The sequence below is a fragment of the Oreochromis aureus genome, linkage group 8 (assembly GCF_013358895.1).
Source record: "Oreochromis aureus strain Israel breed Guangdong linkage group 8, ZZ_aureus, whole genome shotgun sequence".
NCBI lineage: Eukaryota > Metazoa > Chordata > Actinopteri > Cichliformes > Cichlidae > Oreochromis > Oreochromis aureus.
In genome coordinates this window covers 12,373,998-12,393,016 of record NC_052949.1, presented here as the reverse complement: position 1 = coordinate 12,393,016, position 19,019 = coordinate 12,373,998, and the positions used below count along the sequence as shown (strand labels likewise).

Genomic DNA, 19,019 nt, shown 5'->3' with positions numbered 1-19,019 from the left:
AGGTGCCAGTCTTGTGGTCTGTCCTTTAGCGTGTGCTACCCTGTTCACTGTAGGCTAATAGAGTGATTATTTTAATCATTTGTAGGTCGTTATCGCCCTCTACTGTCAAACAGAAAGAAATCTTTTTGAAATGCATGTATTAGAATCACACACAGACAGAAAGTAAGAATAACAACTATAAAAAAAATTATTTTGCAGTTTCTTTTGTAGCGTCATACAACGAACAACAGACTTAAATAGCAATGGGACTGCACAAGACAAATATTTGAAAGAAATCGAAACTAAAGCATTTAATTGAAATTCTTTGAATGGGTCCTTTGGGAGTATTAGCCTGTAAATAATTCTACAACTGTATAAAATGTCAGGACTGCAGTACTTAGTAAAGGTAATGCAATGATTTCCACTTCTGTTGTTTGTACCGATGAATTTTCACCACGAGGTGTCGCCAATGTTACACTTGTACCCTGCACAGTGTCTGCGCTGAGAGCTTCATGCGATACTCTTCCGTGTAAATGCAAACGTTAACAGGCGCCATGACTCTTAGGAGTTTAGGCAACATTTTTAAGAAGGCCATGAAAAGTATCTTTCTTTCAAAAAATGAGTGAGAGACTCAAACTTGGCCGTTTAAAGAGCCCGTGGGGGCGGAATCTGTCCACGGTACTGGAGTCTCTTTGGGTGCAGAGAAGGGCAGTGTGACAAACTTTAAACAATAAGGTCAATGACGTTACTGGCAAGTCTAACAAATGTTGTAAATTTTGTGTTGCGATTGATATGGATAGATTTTTATTCTGAAAACATGTATCGTCTCTTGTGCGTATATACTAGTTATGACAAAGCGCAATATATTTTTCTATATCTCCAAAGTCTATAGTCACACACTGGGAGCACGAAACGATTTTTCTTCTGCGCCTTTGTAATAGTGCTCACCAGCTCTTATTGGTTGAAGTGATTGCTGCCAATGGTTAGAGATTAACATAAAAGAGGCAAGTGGCGAAGGGATCCACTTGGGGGCAAGCTGGTGATGCGTCATAGCACTTGCTGAAAAGAGGAGACAAAAAAAGGGACTAAAATAGCGCCGAACCTGCGGGTTAATATGCACCAATGGCCACGGAGTCACTCGTGGTCTCGGAGCAGAGCGCAAAAGTGCCACAGGTGATAGGAGGTATGACAACAGAGATGAGCGAGATTGAGTGTTCTCTGTTGTGCAAATAACTATCAAAATCTCTCCAAACAAAAACTTTGAAATGTAAGAATAGAAGCTGAAACCTCTGCAAGGTGCAGAAAATCTACGATTTCACCACGTCACTTCTCGGGAGATCATGAAACATCATCGGACGTGGCTGAGCCGAGGACAAGAGGAGAAAGCTGAAGAAAACCATCTTCACCGATGAGGCAGCCAAGTTCATCTGCGCCTCTCCCTTTACGCACAGGCGAGGTGAGGACGGAGAGCGTTACTTCAGTGTAAAGAAAGCACCAATGAGTCATCCGAGGTGTTAAAAAGATCGGCATCAGACGGAAGAAGCACAACTACAGTTCTGAATCGAAAATCCTTTTTTTTTTTTAAAGAAAAGCACACCATGGATGGAGAAGGAGGCTCTTCGGGGCTGGCCAAATCAGCCGCTGTAAAACTGTCCGAGATGGGCGAAAGAACCAAGCAGTTAGGCACCGCGATGCGGGATCCTCACCAGCAAAGACGGATCATACTGGTGATTGTTTGCGTGGCTCTCCTGTTGGACAATATGCTCTACATGGTAATCGTGCCAATTATTCCAGACTATCTTGCTGATCTGGAGATTGAGCAGTCAGAACACGTCCACGTTGTGATGCACTCCAACACTTCAGCAAACAGCACAAGCCAAGACAAAAGCAACAAGGACAATTTAGATATCCAGATAGGAATACTTTTTGCATCAAAAGCCATCCTCCAGCTCTTAGTTAACCCCCTGTCGGGAACTTTCATAGACCGGGTTGGATATGACATTCCACTTTTAATTGGACTCACTGTCATGTTTGTCTCTACCTGCATCTTCGCTTTCGGGGAGAATTACGCGACTCTCTTTATGGCCAGAAGTTTGCAGGGTCTCGGTTCTGCTTTCGCAGACACCTCTGGAATCGCGATGATAGCTGACATATACACGGAGGAGGCAGAGAGAAGCAGGGCGCTCGGCATTGCTCTGGCGTTCATCTCTTTCGGGAGTCTGGTGGCGCCTCCCTTCGGGGGCGTCCTGTACGAGTTTGTCGGCAAACGAGTGCCGTTCATCGTGCTCGCCTGCATTTGCCTGGCGGATGGCTTAATGCTGCTGACCGTGATCAAGCCATTCTCTAACAGGACTAGAGAGAACATGCCAGTCGGCACCCCCATATACAGACTCATGATTGATCCCTACATAGCTGTGGTGGCCGGGGCACTGACAGTGTGTAACATCCCCCTTGCCTTTCTAGAGCCAACTATAGCCAACTGGATGGAAACCACCATGCACTCATCTCAGTGGGAAATGGGGCTCACCTGGCTCCCAGCCTTCTTCCCTCATGTTCTCGGTGTTTACATAACGGTTAAATTGGCAGCACAACATCCAAATTTGCAGTGGTTTTACGGAGCTGTAGGGATGGTTATCATAGGGGCGAGCTCCTGCACAGTCCCGGCATGCAAAACTTTTGGGCAGCTTATCGCCCCGCTGTGCGGCATCTGTTTTGGCATAGCGCTGGTAGACACTGCCCTGCTACCCACACTTGCATTTTTAGTTGATGTGCGTCATGTTTCTGTGTATGGTAGTGTTTATGCTATTGCAGATATTTCCTACTCTGTCGCTTATGCTATGGGTCCCATAGTAGCCGGGCAGATAGTGCACAGTCTCGGTTTTGTACAACTTAATCTTGGTATGGGTCTTGTCAATGTGCTTTACGCACCAGCCTTGCTGCTGCTGCGCAACGTGTGCCAAATGAAACCGTCCTACTCAGAGAGAGATAACCTGCTAGATGAAGCTCCGCAGGGGCTGTACGACACAATCAAGATGGAGGAGAGGAGAGCGAAGAAGAAGGGCTACAGTTCGGCAGGGAATTGCCTGTCGGTAGATGAGAATGGGTTTGACCCCTTCAGAGCACAGCGGTCCTTGTCAGAAGAGTCCTCCGGCCCGGAGTGCACTTAGACCGGTTACAATCCGACCTACAAATCAAAACATTTGTGAGATTTGTGAGGCAGACAAATTACAATCTAGTGATTTAAACTTTTATGTAAGTACCGATGTGCAATATAAACACCTAGTCACCAACGTCACAACTGTGTGACTCGTTTTTCAAAGTTTTTTTTTTCTTCTTCTTTCTCACTGTGGTTTCATTGTGTCAACAAACAAGTCTATGTAGCGTTTGTCAAGGATGTATAACTCGAGTTTTGTGAGAGATCTTTCAGCTACCGTTGAATTTGTGTGTACTATTCAGTATTATATATACAAACTATATAAATAGATATAATGTGCGTATAAAATTGTATGGGACCAACTGTAAGCAGCACATTTCTCCCCTTCACAAAATAGCCTATATTTTTAGTCTCGGAGGAAACTTTTTTCACTTGCACATCAAAGGCCTCTTTCTTTTTTGTTGTTAAAAATTGTGGATTTTAATAAGTAGGCCTGTTTGTTTTATTTTTTTTGTTTGAAATTAAATGTATCATAATAAATGGATTTTGTACATATGTGGATACACGCACAATGTAAATTATTCAAATAAAATATATACATATATATATATCCGTGGATCTCTATAAAGTATGTATGCCGTTGCGCGCGCGGGTGTGTGTGTATGAAACATTTTGTCAAGACGTAGCTAATGATGTCAGTCTCCTTAAGATGAACTAATGTGTATTCATTGAATAATTGTGGTTTTAATAAATCTCTGTTTGGATCAGTGTGACGGTGGTGATTTCATTTTCATTATTTTAATTTCAAATGAATAAAATAACATAAATGCCGGATTTGTTTCGATATTAATATAGGAACTGTAGACGATAAAAGTGGCTAAAAGTCCGGATCACCCATCCTGGAAACATAAAAACACAAGAGAAGTGTTTTTTGATTTCATTATTATCAAATATTTTTTAAACGATCGGGAAAATCATCTTTATTTTTGAATCTTTGCGTACTGACACAGGAGTCGCACATTAGTCAAAGTGCGTAAACAAATTCAAATTCAAGTGTAACACACACAAACTGATGTATTTCTAGATTATAACCTCACCACATGTTGTCAAAACCGAGACCATGAGACAAGCTTAGCATTTAAATCTAAAAAAAGAAGAAAAAAGAAAGAAAGAAAGAAAAATGTGGACCCCGCAGGGTGATCACAGGATACCTGAATGACAACCAGACGCTCGGTCCGTTTTTGATATATATTAAAATTTTTATAGGATGTGGGCGGGAGGGGGGAAGCAAGCTGTCAGATAATATGTTCCGCGAATAGATTTCGATGGGAGGAGTTTCTTGCCTCAAGGGGGTAGGTAAACGCAAACACCTTCAGCATCTTTTCCAAGGCGTGCTTTAATGTGGAGCCACAGCCGTATGGCGACGCGTGGGGACGGGGGAGCAGTCCAGCGTCTAAACGGAGTTTTCCTCTAACATGGGCTTTCACCGCTTGGACGTGGGAGGTGATGCCAACTTTCACACACTTCTCTGACCTTTTGATCGCTTCGCTGATCGGGTAAGGCTCTCATAAACTGTAACAAACTGAGACTTTGTGTTCATTTCAAAAGTTATCATCATCTCAGTTTTCTGAGCCTGTTTGGCGCACAGCGGGGGGAGCTTTTTTTCCTACTTTACAGCTTTGCTCAAGTTAAGTTTTAGTTAATCAGTCCACTTGTTTTCAACTAAAAAGACTTGCATCTAATGATGCTCCTCTTCATTGTGTTTCTTTAGGATTTTAGCACTTTTAACATTAAAATTGATGTAAAAGAAAAGCCCCTTTATTTTGTTTTGGATTTTTTGAAGGGCAGGAAATAGGAATGGGCTTTTTAAAATGTTTATCCGTCTACAGTGAGTCAGGAGGCGCAGCTGGAATGCAAGCACAAGAAGTAAATTGCATTAGGCTGCAACTTGATCAAAAATGGAAGCCTGCTGGCTCACTTTCAGACAGCACACAACTGTGTAGTTACATTTTATCAACAGGCCTAATTTTTATTTTTTTGTTGTTGCTTCTTTTCTCTCCTTGAAATGTCTGAACACGCTTCATGCAGGCACGGCTGAAGCCAGACCCTATTTGGGGTGGGGGGAGCTTCCGAGTTATATTCACTGGTCGAGACTGGACTAATCATGCCAATCTTGGAGAGAGGGACGGCGAGAGACCAAGACAGCCAAGTATGAACACACACCGCTGCTTCTTTCTTGTCTTCTTTACGTCAGCTTTACTTTGTCGTGCCGAGCGCTGCCCGTGGTGCCCAAGTTGGCAAAGTAACGGTACTGGATTTCAGCACCACGGACAGCGCCAGTTTCATTTGCCTAACTGGCCGCTAGGGGCAAAAAACCCCCCTCATTCCAGATGATAGAAAGTATGTTCAAGACACTATAGAACACATCATTTTTGTGCAGAAATTTGATCAAAATGATGCAGCAGACTATAATATAACAGAGACAATGTTGCGTTTACAGGGTCAAACCAGTGCTTAATTAAATTTATTTATTTATTTATTTATTTATTTTCTAAATACCAATTAAGGACCTGAAAATATCTAAACATTCCCAAGAATTTGTGGATACATTGTTATGCATTTGCATTGCACATCTCCATATTATAATCTTGGCTTACCAACAGTATGCAAATTACCAAACATCACACAGATAATATTATCAATCTGAACTTACCTCATGGGTAATTTGCAATGCACAGGAGACTGTGTAGTTTATTCTCAAATTGGCCTTGAAGCAGTCAAAATGCATTATTAACTTAGGTTCTAATAATAAAGGAATAAAAGAAACATGGGAGGAAATGATTGCTTTAACTAATGAACACTGAATCCCATTAAAATGTTGACAGTTGCTTTCCTTCCATTACTCTTCGTGTGATGTTTTTTGTGATATCAGGTGCTGACAAAGGTCCCCATTCCCCTGCTGAAACAAACCCTTGACACGTACTTGAAGTGCGTTCAACACCTGGTGAAGGAGGAGCAGTTTAAGAAAACAAGGGCGATCGTGGAGAAGTTTGGGGCTCCTGGGGGCGTGGGAGAGACACTCCAGAAGAAGCTTTTAGAGAGGAGGGACAAGATGGCAAACTGGGTAAACACACAGACCTAACAGATGAAAGGTTGTTTTTTGTGTATGAACAGGAAAAATTACAGTGCGCATCCTACTTCTATCAATAAAGAGCTTCTGTATTGTTTTGACTTTATGACTATATGAATACCTGCATGTGTTTTTGCACTGTTTGCTAGATAGTTGAATTGCTGAAAGCAGCTGTAAATTATTTTATTTAAGATAAAAAAAAATTAGCTAAAAAAAGTCTTAAACTCCATGATAAAGATTTATCCCTGCCTCCGCTTGTGCTTTGTCTGGGTGATCGGTCAGTCCACTAGCCATCCAGCTCAGTGAAATCTATCACACTCCCACTCTCACACTAGCACCACTCTCCCACTCTCCTTTTCATCTGGCAGTGATACACTGTAATGGCTTTTTACTTCACTGCACAGGTCTCAACTCTGAAAGTAATAACTTGAGTCCAAACACATTTAACAAAGCAACATTTCTCAAAAACTGTCCCTGTGTTAACATTTAGGTCTATGACTACTGGCTGGAGGACATGTACCTGAACAACAGGTTGGCCCTGCCAGTTAACTCCAGTCCTGCCATGGTGTTTCCTAAACAGATGTTTAAAGATCATAAAGACGCCCTCAGGTATGTTCTGGACTTCTGCTATGCTGACTTTTTTTATTCACCCTTTCTTTGGAGGTTGTAAAACCAAAGTTTTTTTTAGAATAAAAGGTCAAAATAATCAAAATTGAAGATGCAGATGTTTCCGTTTCTGTATTTAAATTCTTTAGCAGGTGATATTTGAGTCAGATAAACATCCAAATTTAGTTTGATTCTCTGTAAGTTGTCTTTGTAGGTGTGTATCAAGGGAATGAATGACAAAAAAGCATATTTATCCAGAGGGGAAAAGTCTCAATAGGTCAGAACAAAAATAAATACAGTTTTCTTTTATTAACAGTGAATCTATCTCTCAATTACTGTCTTAAATAACAGATTTTTTTAATCAAAAAACCATCAGAAATCATGAGTTTATTTTTCTATATGATCCAGAAAACACACGCTGGAACCTTTAAATAGTTGTTTTAAATTTACCTAAATGTGCTGAAAATATTCTTTTACTTATTATTACTGCTATTCTCTGATCATCTATCCCTAAAACTAATATTCTCTGTCAAGCTGCAAGCAAATGTGGGAGAACTACAAAGTAACTCACTTATGTCACACAATGACTGAGCATAAAGTGAGTGCGCACTGTAAGTTCTGGACCAGAGAAAAAAAGGTCACATGCTGAATGTTGCACTAACAATATAAAATATACACATAATCAGCTCTTTAGCTGTTGACAGATTTTTATGTTCTTTTGTATAGATTCAGACTCAGATTCTTATCTGAATTACAGTCATGGAAAGAATCTTTGACCGTTATTAAATGAGCTGTGGTCTGCCAGACATTACACCGGTCCATCCAGCCCTGTAGCTCAACATTAGCTTTTCTCAGTTTGCACAGCCACTAAGTGAATATTTCCAGATCACCCCAAGCAGCTGGTAATCTACTGACACGGCCACTTATTAGATTGGGAGTGACAGGGCCAAGCTCTCCGCGGAGACTCTTAGTCAGGCCTCATTTAGGGGTGTGGTGCACTGAGGCTGCCTCCTTTGTATTGATCTGGCTTTGAACGTAATAACACCAAGACAAATGATATACAACATAAGACCTGACAAGCCGCTGCGTTTTCCCTCTTTGCCCACTCACCCACTCACACATACAGACTGGCTCTCTCCCTCTCGCAGATGAACACACGCAACTCTCACACTGTATCCCAGTAATTCACCATAATATGATTACTGTTAGTCCTTTGAGAGATGGGAGTATATGTAATTACAATCATCAGCCAGTCTGCTGTATAACGTTGGTGTTTTACAGCAATACCACTTTCAAATTTCACCCTCCTTCTTGCACTTTAAAGATTTGCCGCCCGTCTCATCAGTGGAGTTTTGGAATACAAGGCTCTCGTTGATGCGTAAGTTCAACCTGCAAGCTATGTGGATTGAAGATTAAAACCAGAATTATATAATAATGAATCACAAGTCTTTTCATAGGTGATCTGGTGTGTGTAAAAATGTCTCTCAGGCGATCACTGCCAGTGGATTTCACTCGAGGCCAGCTAGCTGTCATGCCTATGTGCATGGAGCAGTACTATCGCCTCTTCACCTCCTACCGCTATCCGGGGTTAAAGACAGACACGCTGACGGTCCAGATGAAGGCAGCATTTTCAGCACCGGAGCACATGATTGTGGCATGCAAGAATCAGGTCAGGACACTGGCCGTTGAGGAGACTTCTCACACTCAGTAATACTGCTGATTAAAGAGTGTTTTCTGTCCATTTGAGAGAATACATATATAGTGACATACAAGTCAGTTTCCATGTAGCAGAGATGCTCAAGTCAGATTTTAAAGTAAGGAGTAGTCTAAGCCCCTTTACTTGAGTGAAGATAAATTATACCTTTTTTTTTTTTTTTCCTGTGCTAAGAGTAAATAAAGAAACAACCAACTCCCTTTTCTTTATTATTATTGAAAAGAATCTAACAAACTTACCCAATCTACCCACTGCTGCACCTCCTGAAGATCATCTTATAGACCTTTTGCATGAAGGACAGGCAGAACAGAATTAGACCTGTTAGTTCATCATTTGACTAATTTTATCCCTAATTTTAATTCTGCTGTAACAGGGGAGTCAGTTCTTTCTCAAAAAGCAGCACCTGCTATGAAGTCTGACTATCTGTGGCTGATAGTGTCTATTTGAATATTTAAACTGGCCAAAGTTTCATACTGGGACAAGACAGACCAGGAAGTACTAAACAGGAATTGTCATAATAGACAGCATGTAGCGGTAAGGTAAGCTATAGTTTCACAGCAGGAGCCAGGTGACAGAAGTCATTTAAATCCTCAATCAGGCTCTCCTACTTGACTTTTAAAGTTTAACTGCTTTATTTTAAACCCATAAAGACATTTAAGAGAACAGCAGCCATGTAAGAGAATTATGTTTGTGTGTGTGTGTGCGTTTAGATAGTTTTGTGAGGACCAAAAACTATACTTGCTACTATACTTGTGCTACTATACTTGTGGGGACCAACAGTCCCTTAAGGGGACAAAATACCCGTCCCCACAAGTTTAAAGGCATTTTTGAGACTCAAAATGTGGTTTTAGTGTCAGGGTTACAATTAGGTTATAGTTAGGTTTAGGCTAAGGGTTAGGGTTAGGCATTCAATTTTGATGGTTAGGTTTAGGGTAAGCGGCTAGGGAAACGTTATGTTAATTAGATGTCCTCACTAAGACATTAAAACAAGTTTGTGTGTGTGTGTGTGTGTGTGTGTGTGTGTGTGTGTGTGTGTGGTCTTTTCCTTACCTATCATCTAACAAAATCCCCTGTACAAAACAGCCTGCACTCATTACCATCTCATCTCAGAGTCAGATCAAAGTCACCGATCCACATTCAAACACATGCTACAAACATCTGCAGCATTTATAGCCCATGGCTAATATATTGATTTTTATGAAGGTTACGAATGAGACTGCAAATTAACATGGAAAAATTCAGGAACTCTCCCCTGGAAATGATTCTGGGAGCCATCAATCTGTAGCCTCTAAGGGCCCGTCCCTATGGAGATACAGGGAGTTAACTTAATTACTGCAGATTAAATCGGCCACTTTGTCTGAGAGCTTCCTTGAGTCGCATGTTAAACTGATCGTGGAAGAGAAGCAGGTAATTGGCCCTTCTCAGTCCCTGCCATTATTACTAATGTCGTTATTATCTCAGCTGTTCAAACAGTAGCCGTAAGGTTAGCTATAAAGCGCAATTAGCATGCAAGGACACATTTTAACTTAAATATTCTCCTATCGAGTTGAATCATCCTGGTGAAGCTGTACTTGATGGAACAGTTGAGAGACTTGTGATTGCTGTAATTTATTTTTCTCACTAGTTTTTCGTGTTGGATGTAGTCGCAAACAGCAAGCAGCTCAGTGAGGAGGAGATCTTATCCCAGCTGGAGAAGATTGTGAAAATGTCTGAAAACGCTGAGGAGAGGCTCCCCCCTTTTGGCATCTTGACATCTGATGGGAGGACAGAATGGGCACAAGCTAGAGAGGCACTAATAAAAGGTCTTACCACAACTTCATTCTTAATCAATTTAACATTTTAATCAACTTAAAAAAAAATTTTTTTTTAGAAAAAGCAAATCCAGGACATGGTTCTCTTTCTTTCATCTGTCCAGATCAGATCAACAGGGACTCTCTGGCGCTGATTGAGAGCTGCATCTGTGTGGTGTGTCTGGATGAGCCCAGCGGCCTGCAACCCAGTGACACCAACAGGGCCCTGTTGATGCTACATGGTGGAGGACATGAAAAGAACGGTGCAAACCGCTGGTATGACAAGTCAATGCAGGTAAGACGATATTCCAGGTGCTTCAGTTTTCCATGACTGCAAAGTTTGGGTAATCACTTAAACCCCATTTTCTCAGTTTGTTGTAGGCATGGATGGGATATGTGGAGTGGTGTGTGAGCATTCGCCATTTGAAGGGATTGTTCTGGTGCAGTGCTGCGAATACATAATGAAATATATGTAAGTTAGTTCACTGTAGCAAGACAGGCCGCACACTGAATATGGTCATCTAAATGAATGCTGATGAGGCCAGAAGTGTCTGAAACAAACGTGTTGTTGTTCTGAACAGAATGGAAAGTTCTTCTAAGATGGTGAAGTCCTCCAGCTTTAGAGAGCTTCCCCCTCCAAGGAGGCTATGCTGGAAATGTAACCCACATATCCAAGGACTCTTAGCAGCATCTGCAGAGAGACTGCAGAGGCAAGACCAGCACAAACACACAACTACAATTATAAATAAGTACAAGATTTTTTATTTTTTTTTTGAGACAGGAGGTCACAAAAATCTACTGTTTTCTTCTTCAGGCTGGTGAATAATCTCGACATGACTGTATTCAAATTCAGAGATTATGGGAAAGAATTTATCAAGCAGCAGAAGATGAGTCCAGATGCCTTCATACAAGTTGCCTTGCAGCTTGCATTTTTCAAGTAACAAATATTCAATGTGTGATATCATAAGCATATCTCTAATTGAACTGTTTGCCATTAAGGTGCAGTTTCAAATCATGTCTGCCCTGTACTTAGATGCACTGGAAGGCTCGTGTCCACTTACGAGAGTGCGTCAATTCGGCGTTTCCAAGAAGGTCGCGTAGATAACATTCGCTCAGCGACTGCCGAGGCCCTGGCCTTTGTGAAGTCTATGGCAGATGAGAGGGGAACGTTCTCCGTGAGTCATTTTTCTCACTCCCGCTTTAATTACTGACTCCCACTTTACTGCTCATTGCGCCTCTCTAATGAAACAGGTGCGACTGGAAACCTTGGCAAGGACAAGTCAGTCAAACAGATGACTCCCCTGAAGATTTAGCGGATCTATGAAAAATGGCTGGCTTTGCTGCTGTCTCGATGCAACAAATGTCTTGTGTCCACTTTTTTTTTCATTGAATGACTTTTCTTCTCTGACAGGACTCAGAAAAGATGAAACGACTAGGGGATGCAATTAAAGCCCAGACAAGTTATACAATTGCAGTGAGTATTATTATTAAGAAAATCCAAAGTTCTCCGGTCCACAAAATTCTCACCACACCAGCCAAGAAATGGTCCACATGTGCAAAAAAGTATGCTATGTAATTAGCTTTAAAAGTACTGGCAGATTCTAGATTCTACATCTATAATTCACAGATGGAAATTCTACATTAATTTCCTCATCTAATTTTTGGCAAAAAAAAATGGGAACAAGTTTTACTTCCAAAATTCTTCCAAACTTCCAAAAATGACTGTAAGAGGCTGGTGAAAGCTTTGATGAGGTTCTGGTTGTGGCTCAGCCGCATTTCAATGAACAGTGAGCCACATTTCTGGGATAAGGAAGTCCATTCTAGTGAATGGAGGTGGAAAAGTAACTATTCATAAAACCTTTAAATCGTCAAAAATATGTTTTTCAGGCGATTACAGGAATGGCGATAGACAATCACCTCCTTGGACTTCTGAGGATCTCAAAGGAGCTCAACATGGAAAAGCCAGAAATCTTTTGTGATGAGACATATCTGGCCAGTAACCACTTCATCCTCTCTACCAGTCAGGTACCACATAATCATATGCTACTAAAATACATATATATAATTGATACCAGAAATACAAAATCCTCTGCAGAACCTGCACTCATCAAGTTACACATTTTTCCCTGTTATCGGGACAGATGAAACGCCAGATGTTCCATGGAGACAAAAAGAGAAATACAGATGTTCCTCTGCTTTTCCACAAACTAAGAATGAAAAAGAAAAAGATGAAAAAGATGCACAAATAAATCTGCTATTGTGTTTTCTGCAATTTGAGGATACTCGTTTGCATTTAATTCAAGTTAAACCGCTGTGGAGTTTTTTAAGGGCAAATTTTCATTCAGTACCACACTCTATAACCAACAAAGACAATCAAGAACAAAGAAGAGACCTCTTAAAGAGAATCACTAAACCATAAAGTAATTATTTTAAAGCAGTAATGGAGTCTGCAAATGTGCACGTGCCAATTTCCAAACTGCAGAAGCCTAATTAAAGATATTAAGTTTAAGGAGATGCGGAGGAGAGAGGGCAGTGGACTTTTTCACCACATCGTTTGTCACAACCTTAGAGACTGAGCTGATGTCTGAGGAATGGAGAACAAGTGTACTGGTAGCAGTTTTCAAGAACAAGAATTATGTGGACATCTATAGTAACTACAGAAGGATAAAGCTGATGAACCACACCATGAAGAAATGGGGAAGAGTTGTTGAAGCTAGGTTAATAAGAGAGAGCCCCTTCTTGTTTGCAGTGGTGATGGACAGGTTGACAGATGAGGTCAGGCAGGAGTGTCCGTGGACTATAATATTCGCAGACAACATTGTGATGTGTAGTGTGAGCAGGGAGCAGGTGGAAGAGAGCCTGGATAGGTGGAGGTATGCGCTTGAGAATAGGAATGAAAAGGAAAAGAAGCAGATGTGTGTGAATGAGACGGAGACAGGTTTATCTGTGAGGCTGCAAGGAGACATAGTGGAGGTAGATCAGTTTAAATACCTATATGGTCAACCATCCAAACCAATGGACAGCCCAAAAAAGAGATAGAGAAGGGATGAATGCAAGGTGGGTGGGTGGAGATAGCAGCAACAGTGAAAGGGAAGATTTACAAGACGGTAATAAGACCTGCTGTGGTGTTTAGTGAGATGGTAGATGATCCACTGTGGTGACCCCTAAGTTGAACAGCTTAAAGAAGAAGAAGAAGAAAAAGAAGATGACGATGATGATGATGATGATGATGATGTTGTTTATCCAACCAAAACAATTTTTTTTGTTTTTGTTTCTTTTGCTAGACTTCACCTGAATCTGACGTCCCCTGATAGTGAGTTTATTCTGTTAGACCATCTTTAGATTTAGCTTTTGCTTCCCTCAGAACATTTTCACCCCACAGTAGCAAATTAATCTGGTCTATTCCCGTCCTTCGGCAGCTTCACTGGCTTCCTGTGAAATATCACATTAACCTCCTGAGACCTGAACTCTTTCATGTTATGCATTTTTAATTTCTCTTTGCTATTTGGGCTGATTGGGACCTGATGAATGTAAAAACAAAGAATTACGTGATTTTTTTTTTTACCTGATTTTTGTTTCTGAGAAAAATGAGATCCACATATTAGGACATTCACTTTAAATTTCACTATAACAGTGGCAGTATCATGTTGATATCAGACCCTTGTAGAGGAAAATTTAGTATTTTGGTCTAGACACGGTGGCAGCACGGTGGCACGGTGGTTAGCACTGTTGCCGCACAGCAAGAAGGTCCTGAGTTCAATTCCACCATCAGGCCGGGGTCTTTCTGTGTGGAGTTTGCATGTTCTCCCCGTGTTTGCGTGGGTTCTCTCCGGGTACTCCGGCTTCCTCCCACCGTCCAAAGACATGCAGCTTGTGGGGATAGGTTAATTGGATAATCCAAATTGCCACTAGGTGTAAATGTGCGAGTGAATGTGAGTGCGAATGGTTGTCCGTCCCTGTGTGTTAGCCCTGTGACAGACTGGCGACCTGTCCAGGGCGTACCCCGCCTCTCGCCCTATGACAGCTGGGATAGGCTCCAGCGCCCCCCGCGACCCTGAAAAGGATAAGCGGAAGCGAATGGATGGATGGTCTAGACAACCCAAAATGTGATGTCCACGTGTGTGGACGCCAGGTCCTAGGAGGTTAATTTTAGGAATCTGCTTCTTACCTTCAAGTCTGTCTGTAATCTCGCACCTCCACATCTTTCTAAACTTCTGCACATGGCCACTCCTTCCCATAGTCTCAGATCCTCTGCCTCTGTTACTTTCATTATACCATCTGATTACCTGACCACCATGGACTTTAGAGCTTTCAGCTGAGTGGCTCTTCATCTCTGGAAGTCTCTCCCACACCACATTTGCAATGTTGATTCTCTACCTATCTATAATGCCAGCCTTAAAACACATCTTTTTAAAAATTTTCTATTCTGTTTGATTTTATTTTATGATGTACTGGCTTTTTTTTTCTATGATGTCTTCAACTGTGTCGTTTAGTGTTTTAAAAGGCATCTATAAATAAAATGTAGTATTATTATGATGATGATTATAATTATGTGGTCTTGACTCCAGGTTCCTACCACTGTGGAAATGTTCTGCTGCTATGGCCCAGTGGTGCCCAACGGTTACGGCGCCTGTTACAACCCACAGTCAGATCACATCATCTTCTGCGTATCTAGTTTCTGGGACAACACAGAGACTAGCTCGGTCGTTTTCGTTAAAGCCTTGAACGAGGGCCTGCTGGAAATCAGGGACTTGTGCAATAGAAGCAGTGCTACAGCTAGCAAACTAGCTGTCGCCAGCCAGGGAGCCAGCCAGCCTCATAAATCAGGGAAGTAAGCCATACTGAGGGAGTACGCCCACTCAGCTGCTCCACTCGCCACTGTTAGACTTTAGCATTAGACTCAGTAGTTAAGATGCCTTCATATGTCTTTGTTGTCTGTGCAATAGTGTTACTTTCATCACAAAATTCAAAGCCTTAAAGTTCACATGTAACTGTATATAAAACATGTAAATTTAAAAATATACAACAGAATGATTTTGGTCCAGCACTGACCCTGTTTGACTTGGTAGACTGACATTAAATGGTCTGCTGCCTTTAGGAAACTAAAGCCATGTCCGCTTTGTAGCACTGATTTGAGGGTCAATTCCTCAGTCAGTGAGAGATTCAGCCGAATGATCTTAGTGTATATTTTAGACTAGTAACACACTTTACATGACAAAAAAATACCAACACTATATAAAAGTCACTTATAACAATCATAACATCCTGTAAATGTGATTCTGCAAACCTCACTTGTTGTGTGCTGTAAGATTTAAATGTTCTAAAGTTATTTTTAACTCTTGGATGTGTGTTTTTTTTATTCTTCTGATGTCATCAGGTTGCCAAAGAGGCTGTGCAAATGTGAAGTCTGTGTGATGAGGCACTTTAAGATGTTTATGTCAACGCGTGTGTGAATACCTTCAAACATAGAAAAGTGGCTGTAAGTGAGTTATGTGATATGGTTTCAGTGGCACATTCAGAGTTGTCTAGCTATAATGTATGTACTGTATTTAATAGCAATAGTTATATTATGTGTAAAGTGTTATGAACAGTGCCGCATTATAAGCAAGATACAGTCCACTGATGACTGAGGCATACCACTGTGTTCACTTATGTAAGTGCTTTTTATTTGCACTTGGAGGTAGAAAGAAGTTGATGTTAGCTACACTGTAGGTTCTCTGTGCAATAACACAAAATCAAGGGTATATGTGCAATTTGCCAAAACAGCTCATTAAATGCATGGAGCTTATGTAATTTTAAATTAACTACAGTGAGTATTTTTGATATTCAGACAAAACAGAGTAAGATTTCAATCGATTCTGGCGATCTACATCATGCATGATGTTATAGTGTTTAAATGTTCATTAAAACTGGGATGTAGATTTGTCTACACATATAAATTGCGAGTGTTGTTTTTTTTTTTCAATCTCGTGTGGTGGCTTGTGTTACTTCGAAGCAAATCCGTGGTTACTTAGCGGTGCGGTGTGTGAGAATATTAGTCATGTGCATATGACACGTAGGATATGTATCTGTGTATCATCAGCCAAAGTGAATGTCACAATTTCCAAAACCATGTCCAGAAAAATTACTAGGTGACACATGCATGTTTATTCTTAGAATAATAGCTGTATTTTTATATGTCTGTGTGGAAAGTCTTATGATATAGCGAAATATTGTTAAAGAGAATTTTAAAAATGCCTTAAAACTAAAGTCATGCAAGCTGTTTTCAATAATTTCAATAAAGTGTTATAATCTATTGATGTTCAAAGCTTTGATGTTAATTTGATGTGTTTTCTCTTGGCGTTTGCTGTCTAATCTGGGTGATACATGTAAAAGAATATATTTGTAGCAAAGCGGCCTGTTTAAATAATGTTACACTCATCCATGATAACATTTTTATAAAAGTAATTAATGTGTAACATGTCTCTGGCAGATCAGACATGGTGTTTTATGAAGTGCAGTGAAAAGTCCAGTCTTCTTTATTTTGACAAGGAAAACAAAATGCTAATTTATTTTGAAAGGCAGTAGCAATATTTTGTTCACAGAAGAAAATGTAATATGTAACATGTAAAAGCTGTAATAAAACTGTCATGTAGCAAAAATGGAAACTATTCCATAAATAAAAATAACTTAAAACTAAAATCTCGTCAGTATTTTATTTATCTATTTTTTCTTAGAAATTTGATGTTGTGTCTTGCTAATTATCCTTACCGTGGTGTTGTAGGTACCATGAAGAAATTATAGCTTTTGTATTGCCGGGTTTTATGGGGGTTTTGATTTTTGTGAAGGAGACGCTCTCATGACTCATCAAGTGTCGCCGCTCACTGGCCAATTAGTGCATGCAGTTTGTTTATGCCACATTTTCGGATCAACTCAGCTCGCTTGAAGCCCAACAGGTACTAAAAATGGTATCAGGTACCACCACCTAATGGAAAACTTAATTGTTAATTATTTTCTGCACTTCTTCACTTTATCAGTCTCCCACATCATTATGGAGGAATTTTGGCCCAGACTTGTTTACAACGTTGCTTCAGTTCATTAAGGTTTGCGGGCATTTGTTTATGCAAAGCTACCACAGCATTTCAATGAGCTTGAGGTCTGGACTTTGAGTGGGCCATTACAACACCTTGATTCTTTTCATTTTCAAGCATTCTGTTGTAGATTAGCTGCTATGGTGGGATCATTTCCCAGTTTGCCAAAGTTTTAGCTCACATTTGTATAATTTGTGAACAGTGGAGCTCATGGTCAATGACTGCAAGGTGCTAAAGCTCCTGTGGCTGTAAACAAGCCCAAAATCCTCACCTTTCCACCACCGTGCTGACAGTTGGTATGAGGTGTTTGTGCTAATGTTCTGTGTTTGTGCTTCTTCATTGTGGTCTGATTTGTCCAAAGGACATTGCTCCAGAAGTCTTATGGCTTGTTGCATGCAGCTTTGCAAACCGAAATCATGTTGCCATCTTCTTTTCAGATAGAAGAGTCATTATCCCGGCTTTGTTTTTTTAATTGTACTGTCACCCAATTTAAAATTTAATGTCTGTAGAGTCTGATATGTAGCTTTTGGGTTTTTTGCAGTTTCACTGAGCAATGCATGGTCTGACTTTGAGTTGAATTTGCTGGCATTTGGTTAAAATACAGCTGAATGCCCCAGATTTGCAAAATGTCAACTCTGACTTTTTTGCTTTTAGAGGTGGTCACTCCTTCCGATGATCTATTAATCAACTGCATTTGATTAGCAATGCCTGGCTGATACTTACCTTCTTAACTCCTATAGATGCAGTAAGGGTATACGCAGTTTTTCACAGGCCTCTATGCATTCCAGTGAAAAAGTGAGCAAACTTCCTTTTTCACATGACTGGAGAACCTCGATTAAAAGAGAAAAGCCTTGAAATTCAAAGAATTGTTTAAATGGAGTATCGTTTAACAGATTCTTGAACTTTAAACATTTACTTTGCACAGTTAATATGTTGCTATGCTGCTGTAATTGGGAATGGATACTGTCTTCCACACCTGCCCTCCACCTTATTTTTTTTTCTTTTAATGTGACCACACTGCAAACTCCAATAAGTATGCCGTTAACTGCTATAACATTAATTGATCATCTCAATTACTGATGCAGCTGTAGCTTTTTCAATCTTCCAAACATGCAATAAAATCTGTTTAATCAACAACCAAAATGCCTGGCACTAGACAGTCTAATAATTAAATATCAGATAACTAACTATTACTGTTCAGATGCTGTGAATGGTTTCAGGTCCAGTAGTCTTAACAGCTGAATAAAACAGCCTCATCTTGAAGTAGAACATCACACAGACAAATACAAATGACCTTACTTTAATTTCTGTTAGTGCAAAGCTAACATAGCTGTAAAGAAAGCCCTAACAATGATGATTAGTCTCAATTACAGCTGTATGTAACTGGACTCATTTGCATGGGGATGTCTGTTTGCAGCATTGCCACTTGAGTCACACGTTCTCAACAGATGGCCTAATTTCATTGGCATCAGATGAGGTCTTTAGGGAGAGAGACAAATTTAATTCTCCATTGGTTAAACCACTGAACCAGGTCGACCAAGTGCCCATTTAGCAAAGCTTCCATGAACTGGTCCAA

At 40.5% G+C, this 19,019-nt stretch overlaps 2 protein-coding genes across 2 annotated transcripts; both read left to right on the top strand.

Moving 5' to 3' along the window:
• The first annotated feature begins 1,133 nt into the window (after positions 1-1,133).
• slc18a3b (solute carrier family 18 member 3b) lies at positions 1,134-3,649 on the top strand. Its single transcript, XM_031749040.2, has 2 exons — positions 1,134-1,435; positions 1,567-3,649. The coding sequence occupies exon 2, from the start codon at positions 1,578-1,580 to the stop codon at positions 3,144-3,146; it is 1,569 nt and encodes a 522-aa protein (XP_031604900.1). The 5' UTR covers positions 1,134-1,435; positions 1,567-1,577; the 3' UTR covers positions 3,147-3,649.
• A 908-nt stretch (positions 3,650-4,557) lies between these two features.
• On the top strand, positions 4,558-16,992 carry LOC116327444 (choline O-acetyltransferase-like). Its single transcript, XM_031749023.2, has 15 exons — positions 4,558-4,689; positions 5,222-5,342; positions 6,066-6,257; positions 6,754-6,872; positions 8,194-8,247; positions 8,358-8,538; positions 10,208-10,385; positions 10,499-10,668; positions 10,745-10,845; positions 10,955-11,083; positions 11,188-11,310; positions 11,407-11,548; positions 11,785-11,847; positions 12,261-12,398; positions 14,942-16,992. Exons 2-15 carry the CDS (start codon positions 5,298-5,300, stop codon positions 15,206-15,208), a joined length of 1,902 nt encoding a protein of 633 aa, XP_031604883.1. The 5' UTR covers positions 4,558-4,689; positions 5,222-5,297; the 3' UTR covers positions 15,209-16,992.
• Positions 16,993-19,019: the final 2,027 nt, after the last annotated feature.

Coding starts and splice junctions, on each gene's coding strand:
- slc18a3b (XM_031749040.2), top strand. CDS start 1,578: ATGGATGGAGAAGGAGGCTCTTCGGGGCTGGCCAAATCAGCCGCTGTA.
- LOC116327444 (XM_031749023.2), top strand. CDS start 5,298: ATGCCAATCTTGGAGAGAGGGACGGCGAGAGACCAAGACAGCCAA. Junction 8,539..10,207: donor TTGTGGCATGCAAGAATCAG/GTCAGGACACTG, acceptor TTTTCTCACTAG/TTTTTCGTGTTGGATGTAGT. Junction 11,084..11,187: donor TCTGCAGAGAGACTGCAGAG/GCAAGACCAGCA, acceptor TTTCTTCTTCAG/GCTGGTGAATAATCTCGACA.